This window comes from Monopterus albus, unplaced genomic scaffold, assembly GCF_001952655.1.
Source record: "Monopterus albus unplaced genomic scaffold, M_albus_1.0 scaffold267.1, whole genome shotgun sequence".
Taxonomy (NCBI): Eukaryota; Metazoa; Chordata; class Actinopteri; order Synbranchiformes; family Synbranchidae; genus Monopterus; species Monopterus albus.
Genome location: NW_018128147.1, coordinates 343937 through 355470, shown reverse-complemented (window position 1 = coordinate 355470; position 11534 = coordinate 343937). Strand labels below are relative to the sequence as shown.

General features: G+C 41.2%; 1 protein-coding gene across 10 annotated transcripts in view; it reads left to right on the top strand.

Annotated features, from left to right (window-relative positions):
• Positions 1-650: 650 nt before the first annotated feature.
• The window catches only part of dlg2 (discs, large homolog 2 (Drosophila)), a 316297-nt gene continuing 305413 nt past the window's right edge, over positions 651-11534 (top strand). For 9 of the 10 annotated variants that reach the window (XM_020621766.1, XM_020621770.1, XM_020621768.1 and 6 more), the window contains exons 1-3: positions 1500-1700; positions 2673-2833; positions 5080-5211. In XM_020621766.1, coding sequence (XP_020477422.1) covers positions 2815-2833; positions 5080-5211 — 151 coding nt within the window. In that variant the 5' untranslated portion in view covers positions 1500-1700; positions 2673-2814. Of the gene's footprint in view, positions 697-1499; positions 1701-2672; positions 2834-5079; positions 5212-11534 lie in introns of those variants that run through there. The other variant, XM_020621763.1, reaches the window with a different exon arrangement.

The window sequence follows — 11534 nt, the reverse complement described above, 5'->3', positions numbered from 1 at the left end:
AAACACAAAACACAGTCTCAGGTTCTCATACATCCAACGTGTCCAATCCGTCTGCTGGTTTTAGTACAATCTTTATTAGCTTTTCTTCTGTTCACGTTAGTTCGCCTGGAATATCACTTCCAGCAGCTCAGGCCCCTTCAGTCTAATGGAGGGTCACCTAGCTTGAGCAAAAAACAGGAAGGCGGTTTTAGCTTTCATAGTAAAGTCTTCCAAAGTAAAACAACCCCGGGATGACAGCAGTGAAACTAATCACGATCGATTAATTTATAAAATAAAATAAGACAACAATTGCTGACCACTGAATTGCCCTTAATAGTCTTGGTTTTACCCATGGGTTACAAAAACATGACCTTTATAAAAGAAAAGATGTTATATTTATATGCATGCTTTCTGAAACGTGTTTCACTATATAGCCTAGAACAACAGCAACAACCATCACCACCACTACTGCTGCTACTACTACTAGGTTTGATAATTCTATTACAATAGCCAGTTATGGAAGTCAGAATAAACTATAATTTTCATATTTCCTACAATGCAACAATATTTCAGCTCTCACCTTCGCACAGGTCTGAAGCTTTCTCATTGGTTGATCCGCTCTGATGCGACAAGACATTCCACTGTATGATAGGTTTTCACATCCTGTCAGTCGAAACTTAAGCTGGCTAACCAGCGACCGGACTCTGCGTTGCTAAGGTAAGTTAAACAGCTCCGTCAAGTCCACCACATTTGGCCCTTAAACCAGGAGAACGTCCTTCAAAATAAATACATAAAGTGTGCCACGCTTTTAGGATGCTTAGATAAGTCATAGCCTACGTGTCGCGGAGTCCTGAGATAAATAACCGCTGAATAAAAGGAACATAGAATAGTTATGGCTGGTGAGGGATGGGTCATATTTCTCACATCATAAAATTGTGACTTTGAAGTAGTGGATGTGAGCAATATAGGCCTAATGTTTGTTACACCAGGCATTGGGTTTAGTAAGGAAACCTCTCAGAACGTTTCTGGTAAATCCGGGAGTGCACTTTTTATTATGTATAATTTGTTTTTCCACAAACAGATAAGTGGAAGTTAGAATGCTGGAACATTGTGCTGTTATTAAAATTATATTCCAAATGAGCTACATTATAGCATTTTCTGAAATTTTAGACTGACCTTTGTCACAAATAAAAATACTTTGTGTACAATATGGTTCCACTTGTGTTTCAAAAGTTGTACAATAACCAATAAACAACGGGTTGTGGGTAGGTTTTTTATGTTGTTTAAAAATCGTATGTTCATTGCATGGACTGGTAATTCAGTCACTTCAGTAACATAACTTACACTTTACCTCTTCCATACACAGAACTAACCATATTAATGTCAAGTCACAGACAGCTATGTCTTTAGAACTTTGGTTTGCAACAAATTGTGTTAACAACTCTTTATTATTTTGAAAGCAATAAACGGAAGTTTATTTTTTCATGGTGGGTAAATTTGTGGCGTCTGAACCTGTCAGTGATGCCATCGGCTCTTATGGCAAACGCTACGGTGCAGGACCTGGCAGACATGTAAAGAGATGTGGCAGCTCGAGGACAATGCTGTTTTTTTATCAGGAGACATTTCCCCCGAATGTACAGTCAACATTGTACGGAATATGAACATCACGTTACATGGAGTCCTTTGAGAGGCATGCCTTTTCTCCCACAACTGGCAGGCAGGTATTTTCCAGCAGCCCAGCGTCGCACTGGGAAAGCATCACTTCATTTGGCAATACCGCTGGCTATTGATTTAGCATGAATGCTAGCTAATAATGGAGAACAGACACGTTTAATTTGTGCATAGGAGCAAGATTACCAGACGATGTTAAAGGTTCGTTTTTAATTTCCTGAATTATCAGTAGACACCTCATGGGGGTTACGCACACGTCCCAACATAAGTCAAAACCCCCAGACGTAAACTCTGAAATTTCTGACGTATTAGTTGGCATTTTCTTTAATCGTTGTAAAAACAGCAAGTCGGAACAACGGATGTTTCTTTTGAAACATTTAAAAAAAACTTGGCGTGTTACATATGGTGCACCCTGTGCCCCGTGTTTTGGTGTGTGGGCAGTTAAAACTTTACGTATAGACTGCCAGGCCAGATACATGTGGACAAGCTGTTCAGGGGGAGGATGGGGCCAACGCTGCCCAGCTATACCAGTAGTGTTTCACTGTCAGGCCTGACAGCCCTTCCTCACCACAGGACACCAGACCAGCGTCTCTACACACAGATTATATGACTATGAGGACTTTAAGGCTTGGTGCCCACCCATCTGTCTCCCACTGTGTACAGTAACTCTCGCCTGTCTGTGAGAGGCAGCAGTGAATCACTCATGACAGGGCACTTCTGTAGACTGCCAGCCCCTCAGGCGATGGATGTTTTTTGAAGCAGACCCAGACTCATGTAATGCACAACCTCAAGTGCAGAGCGTGTTGGTTTCCAAGCATCCTCGTTTCAAGGACCCTTAAATTACTGTGCAACACAGTAAATAAAAGTTGATCATACATTGGTACAGGGGACCTCATCTCAGTTTCTTGTGACTTGGGACACAGCTGGTACTGTCATCTGGGACAGAGATGCCAGTGATCACATTTTATTGTGCTGCAATCTAGTCAGTGGAACTAATCTTTTTCTCATTTTACTGGGCACAGATCCCCTGGACACTTCCTCCGGAGCCCCCCTGTTGGTCCCTAGACTCCACAGAGAAAGTCATCCTCTAAGAAATAACTTTTTGACTATGCACTAAAAACTGGACTGGAAACTTTAACAAGAGTCAAGTTTACACAGTCAGCCATGCCTATCAGAAAAAAAGGTGAGTTATGGTATGTGCCACAGGAAATGAGTTTTGAAGCTTTCACTGGACCCCACAAATACTAAATGTGAAAGTTCTGAATGCTGTCATGTCATCATCTCTGCATTTGTCCAGAGTAGAGAGAAGGAGTCTAACCTCAAGCTTAGTTGTCCAACCTTTGGTTGGCTCATAATATGCAAACCTGTATACTGTATACTCCCCATGTGGCAGCAGTTTGTGTTAGATTTTGTCAACATGACAATGCTCAATAAATAAAGTTTTTCCCAGTTTGGTGCAGATGAATTTGACTGACCTGCACAGAGCTATGACATCAGCCCATTCAACACATTTAGGATGAAGTGGAATGCTGATTGTGAGTCAGACCTTATCACCCAGCGTCAGTGTTGGACTTACTCATGCTCTTGTGACTGAATGGGAGCAAATTCTTGTACCCAGGTATTCAAAGTTTGGTGGAAACCCTGCTCACTCATCACATAGAACTAGAATGCTGAGGTGTCCACATACAGTACATTTGGCCATACTGTATATCATTCTTTGCTCCTTTCTGATAAACTAAGCAAGCAGGGGCTGTTGCCTTGCAGCATAGTATGAGTAAGCTTTATATAGTTTTAGGGTTGATCGGGGACAGTTTTAGGGACTGTGTGTCGGATGTGGTAGTCTGCAGCACAGGGGCACCCCAGGGGACAGGGCTTTCCCCCTTTCTGTTCACCCTCTACATGTCGGACTTCAAGTACAACTCCCACCAGTGTCATCTACAAAAGTTCTCAGATGACACTGCTATTGTTGGATGTGTATCTGGGGGGGACGAGGGGGAATACAGGGGGGTTGTTACTGACTTTGTGGAGTGGTGTGAGAAAAATCACCTGGTCCTCAACACCAGCAAAACAAAAGAGATGGTGATTGACCCCCCAGCAGAAATCACCAGCACTCACGCCGGTGAGCTTGCAGGGCTCAGATATTGAGATTGTGGACACCTTTAAATACCTGGGTGCCCACCTCAACAATAAACTGGATTGGACCAACAACACAGATGCCCTGTACAGGAAGGGCCAGAGCCGCCTCCACTTGTTGAGGAGACTGAGGTCCTTTGGTGTGCGCGGGGCACTCCTTCGGACATTTTATGATTCTGTGGTGGCATCTGCAGTTTTTTACGCTGTTGTGGGTTGGGCAGGAGGTAGCATGCTGAGGGACAGAAAGAGACTCAACAAGCTGTTAAGAGAGCTGGTTCTGTCCTGGGCTGCTCTCTGGATTCCATCGAGGAGGTGGCAGACAGAAGGATGCTGGTAAAACTAACATCTATCATGCATAACCCCACCCATCCCCTGCACAACACAGTGGTGGCTCTGAACAGTTCTTTTAGCACAAGACTGTTACGTCCCCATTGTAAAAAGGAGCGTTACCGTAGGCCATTTCTCCCCACCGCAATCAGACTGTACAACATATCACTGCAGTGATAAGATAGGTGAAATTATGAGGGACTATGCATTAATCTACTGTGGTGCAATGTTTCAGCTCCTGGGGATGAAATGCATTGTAAATAGGCTCATGTGTAATATCTTGTTCCTGATCTCTCTCAAATACTGTACATTGCCCTGCTTTATGTATTTTTGAGTAGTTGCTCAGAGATCCTTATGGCTGAAACACAGGTTTCTCTCCCCCATTGTGGGATCAATTGTGTGAGTAATATTCGATTGTTCTTGATTTCCTGGTTGTTTAGTACTGCTGTTCCTGGTTCTCTCCAGTGCTGCTTTGCCCTGTTTTTAGGCGCCTTTGATTTGCTTATTTGTGCTGTGTAAAATGTAACGTTCTGATGACGCTACTTTTATAATCCTTGTGTGTATTGGTCCTAATGCTTTGTTGCCTTTATGTAACTCTTTATTTTAAGACTAAGTGTTCTTTGTTACTACATACTCATGTATGCATGCGCTGCGCAGAGTGGCAGCAAGTTACAGCAGCTGTGTCCTCGTTGTGTTCTTTCCCGTGTTTCTATGAAGTTCTGTTCTTATGCGTCTGTTCTTATGGTGGTGTCTGTTCTTATGGTGTTATGTTGGTTGTTCTCTATTGCTGCTGTAACACAGAAATTTCTCCACTGTGGGATCAATAAAGTACCTACCTACCTACCATCATATACAGAATTGTCATGTCAAACTAAATGTTGTCAGATTGATATATGAAAAATGTATAATTACATGAAGAAAACTAGCCAGGAAACCCCAAAGCCTGTCCTTTTGCTCCCTCCTTTGCAGACACAGCTCGAGCCCTGGGGCTTTTGGAGGAGTACTGCACTAAACTGAAGAAGCCGGAGGAGCAGCAGCTAAAAACTGCCATTCAGAGAGTGATCGGAATTTTCAAAAGCAACCTATTTGAAGCTCTTCTTGGTGAGTCAGTGAAACAAAACAAATCCATCTAGCTACTGGTTTTTCTGTCAAGTTCATATTATGGAGGTTTTCAGAAAAACTGAAGAATTTCAAGGCAGTGCCAAATTTTAGCACTTGAGATATATCTTTAATGATAAGTTTATTTTAAATTATATCCAAATTCTGTGAAAACCAATAAGCAGATAGCTCACTGACTGTACTGCGAAAACAGTCATGGCAGATAAAGAGGATCGCATCATACATGCTGTATTTCTGATGCATCCACAGTTTGAGCAGGCCAGTTTCTACACCAACCAGGTCTTTAGGTACATTAGGGGTGTTGGAAGGTAGTCAGAGAAACTCACTGTATTTAATAATCACTGTATAATCCCCTGCCTGTCTTCCTCTTAGAATTCATATTGATACTGTGTAATGTCATAAGAACAGGCAAACAATGGGTTTGTTGAATGTGTGTTCAATATGTTGGTTCTGTTAATGAGTTAACTTTCACAGGATAAACTTTCATCACTGTTAGCACAGATGGCAGTCGTCAGTGTCATTTATACACTTCACTGACATACTATAGTTACACTGAATTGCAAAAAATGGAATACAAGTAGAACAAAAATAGAATAAAATAAAATAAGAAAACTAAATTAGAGTGATTAGGATAAAAGTAAAGGGACAACCTAATAGGCTATGACTCAAAACCATGTGCAATCAGTGACAGTATTGCAAATAATAAGAAGATTGTTAGATGGTCAGCATCACCAGGGCCGTCTGTGATGAGGTGCATAATAGTATATGAGATGTACATGGACAGCAGTGCAAATGACCAACAGCAGCAGATATGACAGTAAAAACAGTCAGATTCAGATTTGAATGTAATATAATAAAAGTGGGAATGTAATGGGTTTGTGCAAACAGCAGAGGGGCAGTCTTTTTATATTCTGTGGTGGGTTATGTTCCAGGGGCAGGAGGCAGAGGGGGGGAGGTAATGGACAGCGTTCAGCATCCTCACAGCCTGGTGGATGAAGCTGTTTGTAAGTCTGGTGGAGTGGGCCTGAAGACTCCAATACCTTCTTCCTGAAGGCGGGAGTCTGAAGTGAGAGGGTGGTGGCTGCGTGGGGTGGGAGGTGACATCAGCAATGCTGATGGCTCTGATTAGAATTAGTGATTCCTCTTTGGTTATTTTGATTAAATGACACCTAAGGCCATTGTAGAAGGAGAACTACAGTATTATACATTTTGATAATAATGCATGCATACATATAGTACATGTGGAGTTGTTAAGTTATGGAAAGTTATTTTAAAGGGGTAAAAAAATAATTCCCCTGCCTGTCATCCTCTAAGAATTCATATCGATAGTGTATACAGCGGTGCTACCACTCCCTTAAAAGCTTGCATTCTATCTCTAGGGTTTTTTTTTTTATCAAATATCCCTCAACACATTTTCCCTGAGACCTGCAAGACAAAGTGAGGTTTAGACTGATTTACAGTTTAATCCCAAAGAAATATAAGGTGAAGGTAATTTTCATCCATGTGTTCTGTACCTCAGTGCTCACTTACTTGCAGCACCTCTAACTCATGTTTAATATGTAATTTATGTGAGGTAAAATCCAGAAAAACTAAAAAGTTGTACATGTTATTATCTCTACCAAGGAGGTTACAATTTTACTAGCATTTATTAGATTTTTCAAAGCATGACTCAAAAATAATGATTGGATTTTGATGAAATGTTTTGGACAGTTAAGATATTGCCAATGGAACAATCCATTAGATTTTGTTGCTGATCTAGATCATTATCCATATACAGGACTTTTTTAAGGGATTCTGCACCATTGTGAGCTAGGGCCAATTCAATATTTTGCTTTTAACCCCATACATTATGCCTACAATGCTTGGACAAAAATTACATGATAACATCCACATAAGGTCTACCACACACCACAGTCTGATCTGGATCGATCAGAGGTCATGCTAGACTTTCTCACTGTCTGTCAAGTTGCTCTGAAAGTGGGATTTTTTGATCCTGAAACACTTCACCAGGAAGGACTTGCTGCATGCACTCCTTTTGCACCAGAGGTGCAGCTGCACCCTTCTGTGGTCCGTAGTGGTCACAGATGCGCTCCGTGGCCTCATCAATGGGCTGTCAGCTCTCAGATACTGAGGTGCATTGAGTAGGTCTCAGTTGTCCTTCATCCACCGCATCAGTTCCTCTTTTCTCATCTCATTTATCAACATTATAGCAAGAATTTGGATGTTTAGTAACCTTACTTTAAATTAGGGTAGGACTTCCACTTCATAAAACCAAGTTCAAGCAAATCAGAACTAACACAGAATTAGTCTGATATAATGAAAATGCAACTCCAACTCATAGTCTATGATAGATATAGATATGCTTTAGAAATTATGATGTTCCTGTCATAAGCCATTGAGCCACCACTGAGTCTTCATATTTTGTTGCCTCACCTTTATCAATGGTTTTTCCATGTACAGTGTCAAATCCAGAATGCCTCCACACATTAAATCAAATCAAATCAAATTTCATTTGTATAGCGCCAAATCACAACAAAAGTCATCTCAGGACACTTTACAAAGTAAGGTCTAGACCTTACTGCTATCTATCACTATTATTACATAGGGAAAACCCAACAAATCCCCTTTGAGCAAGCTCTTGGTGACAGTGGGGAGGAAAAACTCCCTTTAACGGAAGAAACCTCCGACAGACCCCGGCTCTTGGTGGGCGGCCTTCTGCCTCGACTGGTTGGGGTGAGTGGATAGAGGAGAGAGAAAAGAAGAAAAGCAACAAGACACAACAAACAAACAAACACTGGTCATTACTGGTTTAATAATTACTTGTTCAGCATAACTTGATAGCTCCATCCATTGTGTTTTGAGGCATTGAACAACAGTAGCCTGATAGATCAATCAAGCATGCAGAGGTTCAGAGTGAATGTGTATTTTACAACTTCTCCCTGCTGGAGTTACAGCTTTAGCCTGTTTTTCTGTGAGCTTTCAATGTGAACAGATCAACTATTGAATATTTTCTCATGGTTGGATGAGATTTTGAATAAAGGTTGTCATTCTTACTTTTGAGTAGCTTTGTCAGCTGAGTATAGTTAGTTATTGCTTTTCATTAAGTTGCTATTAACAGATTGTGAGCAAAATGCTTGGCCACTGAGTATAGATTCACATTTTTTGTCCAGAGGGACACTTTTGGATGGATTTTAAAGGATGGTATGAGGGTTAAACAAACCACTGGGCCATGGAAGGTGATTCTATTATTATTTGCATTAGTGATAGTCTTAAGGCTCATCAGAGCACAACCTGCTATCACAGCATATACTGTAGATAAACCATATATTTAAATCACAGTGGCTGCAGATTTTTGTGAGGCTATTGGATTTTGGTACTGAATCAAGCTGCTTCCAGTTGTACATATCGATCCGTCGAATCCAGACTGTGTGTATATAGTACTTTATTTTTTTTCTAAGACACATTCCTTTGCTTGATTGCACATTACTTCTTTACTTCTGTTCTCATCCTTATATTGGTTACTTGCCCACTGCTGCCTTAGGTAAGGCCATGTGCATATGCATTGAGAGCCGCTGTACCAGAGTCAAATTCCTTGTGTGTCCAACACACCTGGCCATAAAAGCTAATTCTGATTCTGAAATATTTGTATTATACAATGAAAATTTGATAGAGATATTGTAAAATACCCCTTCTGTCAGTCTAGGTGTGAAGATAATTTATGGCAGGGTTACAACAGTCTATCTTAAATTTTTTCTATCCAACCACTGTAAATATATGGTCTTTCACATCTTACATGTACCATGAAAAATCAAATAGATAATTTTCAAATATTGAAAATTCATTAATATTGTAACAGTTTGAGATGAATTGAATGATGCTTGTGGACCATAACGGTTAATATCTTTGCCATATCATGATATTAATTATTCAGTTTAATATGCCTGCAGCACCATGGGGTATGATTAATTGATCGGTTTAACATGCCCCATCATCACATGAGATGATAAATTAATCTGATTAATCATTATAATATGCCACCATATGATGTGTATGCATCACAGAGTACAATTAATTGAACATTTTGATCAGTGTGTGTGTGTAAACATACAGTAGATGCTAATCCATGGTTCATCATGGCTTGTTAACAGTCAGGTTGGACAGGCTGAATGCTCAGAGGTCCAAAAAAAAAAATACAAAAAATAAAACCTTGGAAAACTAATGATTACTAACCTATACCTACTGCATATACTTAAATTACATAAAATACTGCAAAATTAGGATGTTGCATATGTAATAAAGAGGCTCTGAATCATAACATGACCACTTCATGACAAATCAGAAACCCCAATAACAACCATTGTGTAACAAAGGTTTAGAGACTGCAGAGAGGAGTGTAAGACTGTAACTTTGTTTCCTGATCTCAACTCTGGATTGCCATATTTCTAGATATGAGAGCTGCACCATCCAAAGTTGGAGGAATTCTGTCACTGCTAACCAGACCAGGTTTTCCCCAAAATGTTTTCCAATTGTGTATGAAGCCCACATCATTTTTCTCAGAACTAAACCTAGACAGCCAGCAGTTGAATGACGACATGTGGCTAAACATGCCATCATTGGTTCGACTGGGCAGGGATTCAGAGAAAACTACGAAGCCCAACATTGTTTTGGCAAAGTTACACACAATGACTCAACATTAGTTTTAGTGACCTCCGACTGTCGTAGACTGGAGTAATTTCTGGAAGGACTGTCTCTCTACATAGAACACTGAACATGGTGATGCATATGGCTGCCTTGGTAACGTGCGCTCTCATGCGTTTGTTGGTTTTCTTTATTTTCTCGGTCTTCTGTGACCCATCCTGGATTATCTTCACCAGAGAAGAACTATTAAACATCACACAGCTCACTCCGAACACACTTTCTTTGATTTTTGATAATGCAAAAAGCTGTATAGACATTCTGGTCGGAGGGGCAGCGGCCCTGTAAGGAACTTGGAGAAAACACCAGCGAGGGAAGAGAGCGGGGGTGCTGGTGAAGTTACGACAGAGAGGGACCTGGACGCCGCTCCCGTCTATCCATCTAGTGAATCTCCACTCTCTAGCCAACAAAATGGATGAACTCCTTCTCGTCAGCTGGACTAACTCTGACCTTGCATGCTCTGCTGCTTCATGGAGGCTTGGCTCAGTGACTTCATCTTGGACAGCGCAATAGAAATAATCTGCATCCACGGACAAAGAGCAGATTGCGTAACAGTGTTATCCAGGAAATTAAGAGGGGAATCTGTTTTCACATAGATGAAGGTTGGTGTAAAGATGTTCAAAGTTCAAAGTGTTTATTTTGTCATATGCATAGTTAGGAAATGTGTTTCCCTGTACAATGAAATTCTTACTTTGCTGTCCACATGAATGCCACAAAATACAAATGAAATATAAAGTAGATAACACAAAATCTGAGGTACTTTAAGCAGCAACAGATGCAGCAATATAATAAAAATATATAAGAATATAACAGAATGTATGCTGCATGGGAGCAGCATGTGCAGCAGAGTCATTGCGCAATCATGCATGTAACACAAAATCTAGGACACTTTAAGCAGCAACAAATGCAGCAATATAGTAAAGGAATATAATAGAGAATGTATGCTGCATGGGAGCAGCATGTGCAGCAGTCAACAGTCATTGTGCAATTATGCATGTGCAAACTGAGAATGTAAACAGTACATAACGTATTTCCTGGTAATAAACTCCTCAGCCGTTTAGGATTCTGATGGCAGATGGAAAGAAAGAGTTTTTCAGTCTAGTGGTCCTGCATTTCACACTTCTGAACCTCCGGCCAGAGGGCAGAGTAGTGAACAGTCTGTGCTGGGGGTGGGTGGGATCTTTGAGGATGGAGGCAGCTTTCTTACGCACCCTGCGGTGGTAAATGCTCTGCAGAGAGGGCAGTGGAGTCCTAGTGATCTTCTCTGCAGTCTTTACCACTCTCTGCAGGTGCTTGCGGTCCATAGCAGTAGTGTTGCCGTCCCAGACAGTGATGCAGCTGGTCAAGATGCTCTCAATGATGCAGCTGTAGAAGTTGAAAAGGATCCTGGGCGACATGCCAACCCTCCTCAGGAAGTACAGCTGCCATTGGGCCTTCTTGACCAGATGTGTGGTGTTAAGTGTCCAAGTGAGGTCCTCACTGATGTGGACGCCCAGGTATTTGAAGCTGCTCACCCTCTCCACTTCGAGCCCCCGGATGAACAGTGCCGATGACTTCTCCTCTCCTTCCTCATGTCCACTATCATCTCCTTCGTCTTGTCCGTGTTGAGG